The 1,835-nt window shown below is 37.1% G+C and overlaps 1 protein-coding gene across 1 annotated transcript in view; it reads right to left on the bottom strand.

Moving 5' to 3' along the window:
* Positions 1 to 402: 402 nt before the first annotated feature.
* Positions 403 to 1,835, bottom strand: part of RPL5 (ribosomal protein L5) — a gene marked incomplete at its 5' end in the record, with an annotated part of 6,302 nt that continues 4,869 nt past the window's right edge. The window contains 2 exons of the mRNA XM_010171444.1: positions 403 to 563; positions 1,211 to 1,299. Of these exons, the coding sequence (XP_010169746.1) occupies positions 464 to 563; positions 1,211 to 1,299 (189 nt within the window). The remainder of the gene's footprint in view (positions 564 to 1,210; positions 1,300 to 1,835) is intronic.

Genomic DNA, 1,835 nt, shown 5'->3' with positions numbered 1-1,835 from the left:
AGTGACATCGTTTATGTTCCTGAAAGCCTAAAGACCGCTGCTTTTTTCTTAAATGATATACAGATTCCCCCATAACATTAAGTATGCTGAAAGAAAAGTGGTGAAGGACATGTAAAGCCCTTCTTAAAACTTTAAAGTCTTTCTGTAGTTAGAAGCAGCAAGTTCTTATATCTAGTCTTTGATACCAGTCACACCAAAAGTTAATAAAATTTATTTCCCCTTCTTTTGGGAATAATTCTAATGCAGCAGCCTTGGTTTTGAAGTCTGTCACCTCTGTGAAGGCGTTCAATTCATAGAGTACCGTGAAGGGGAAAAAAACCCTTAAGGCTACAGGCTATCTGGATCATAAAAAATATTCTCCGTCTTTATAAGATATATTAATAAGCCAGTCTTACACAGTTGCTTACTCAATAAATTTATTGCCACTTTTTCCAAAGCTTCATAGAAAATTGTGGAAGTTGTCTTAACTATCAGCTGCACGCTCCTGGGCCCTGAGAAAGCTAGCCTTCTTCTGAGCAACACGATCTTTCTTCTGGGCAAGGGACATCTTTGGACAGTTCCATCTGCAATGTAAGCACAGTGTACGAGATTATCCAAGGCAGAAATAAGCAAAAAGGGGTCAAGAAAGCTGCAGTGCACCAGAACTGTGATTAAGAGTGCTACGCTAGAACATGTTCCCATTTCTGTACCAGCTTTATTTCCTCATGATTTAAGTCTGTAGTTAGGGCACCACAAAAAGGCACAGTTAGACTGTAGCAGTTTACTCAAGAGGTAAGCTCAGTACTCTTTTGTGACTCAAGTATATTTTGTGACTAAAGTATAGACAGTATCAAGCCCAATTCAGGAGCTGTGCCTTTCTTTTCTCTTAGACCCCTGAAAAATCAGAACAGTTTAGTACTGACAAATGAGTCAGCCTGCCCTCCCTTGAAGAGGAGCAGCTTTCCCCCCGAAAAGGGTAAGACCTGAAGATACACACCAGGCCCCAAGCATGCTTTAAATTTTTCAATGTAGTTGAAGGCTCTTGAGTTTTAGATTCCTACCACTAATGTTAACTTCTGACAAAGTTATAAAGAAATGCTTGTATCTTAATCTGATCTAAAAACCACTTGAGTTTTGACACAACTGCAATGTGAATCACATTACTTGTTTTAACGTAACTAAAATATCTTCAACAGAAAGTTACATTCATACTAAAGAAAATGAGTTTTACCTCTTTTTCTTTACTTCTCTCTTGGGTTTCTTTTCATGGACTGGATTATCCCGTATAGCAGCATGGGCTTTTTTATACATTTCTTCCATCTTAAAAATAAATAAAATGATTACATTCTCCATAGTGGTCCAGCTGTAGGATCATATAAAAAAATCCAAGATACCCTTACCTGAGCATGCACTAGTAACAGGCTTCATCACAGTACAGCTTGTAATTTTGTGTGGTTTCCTTTAAAACAGTTCCTTCATACAGAGTATTATTGCCACAGTATACTGAAATTCCTACTATCACTGTAATACAACTTAAATATCCAAACCCACCACTTAAGACACAAAGTGGAGAAAGCAATTTTATACTTATTTTACACTTAGGGAACCGAGGCCATAGAGTAACTACAGACTCCTTACAAGTCTCATAAATACATGATAGCATCTTGCAGTTGAAATAATAGTTTTTCTTCTGACGCCTACTTTCAGTGCCATAGCTTCTCTGTATTTAAATTAAAAGGCAGTCTAGAAAGTTATTCTACTTCTGCCTAGAATAAAATACTTCATGTTTACTTGTTAAGCCAAAATTACTCCACATAAACTCAGTCATCAGACATGTAATCTTACCACTTTCAGAC

Source organism: Antrostomus carolinensis, unplaced genomic scaffold (genome assembly GCF_000700745.2).
Source record: "Antrostomus carolinensis isolate BGI_N321 unplaced genomic scaffold, ASM70074v2 scaffold38877, whole genome shotgun sequence".
Classification (NCBI taxonomy): Eukaryota; Metazoa; Chordata; class Aves; order Caprimulgiformes; family Caprimulgidae; genus Antrostomus; species Antrostomus carolinensis.
This window is presented reverse-complemented; position numbering and strand designations above follow the sequence as displayed.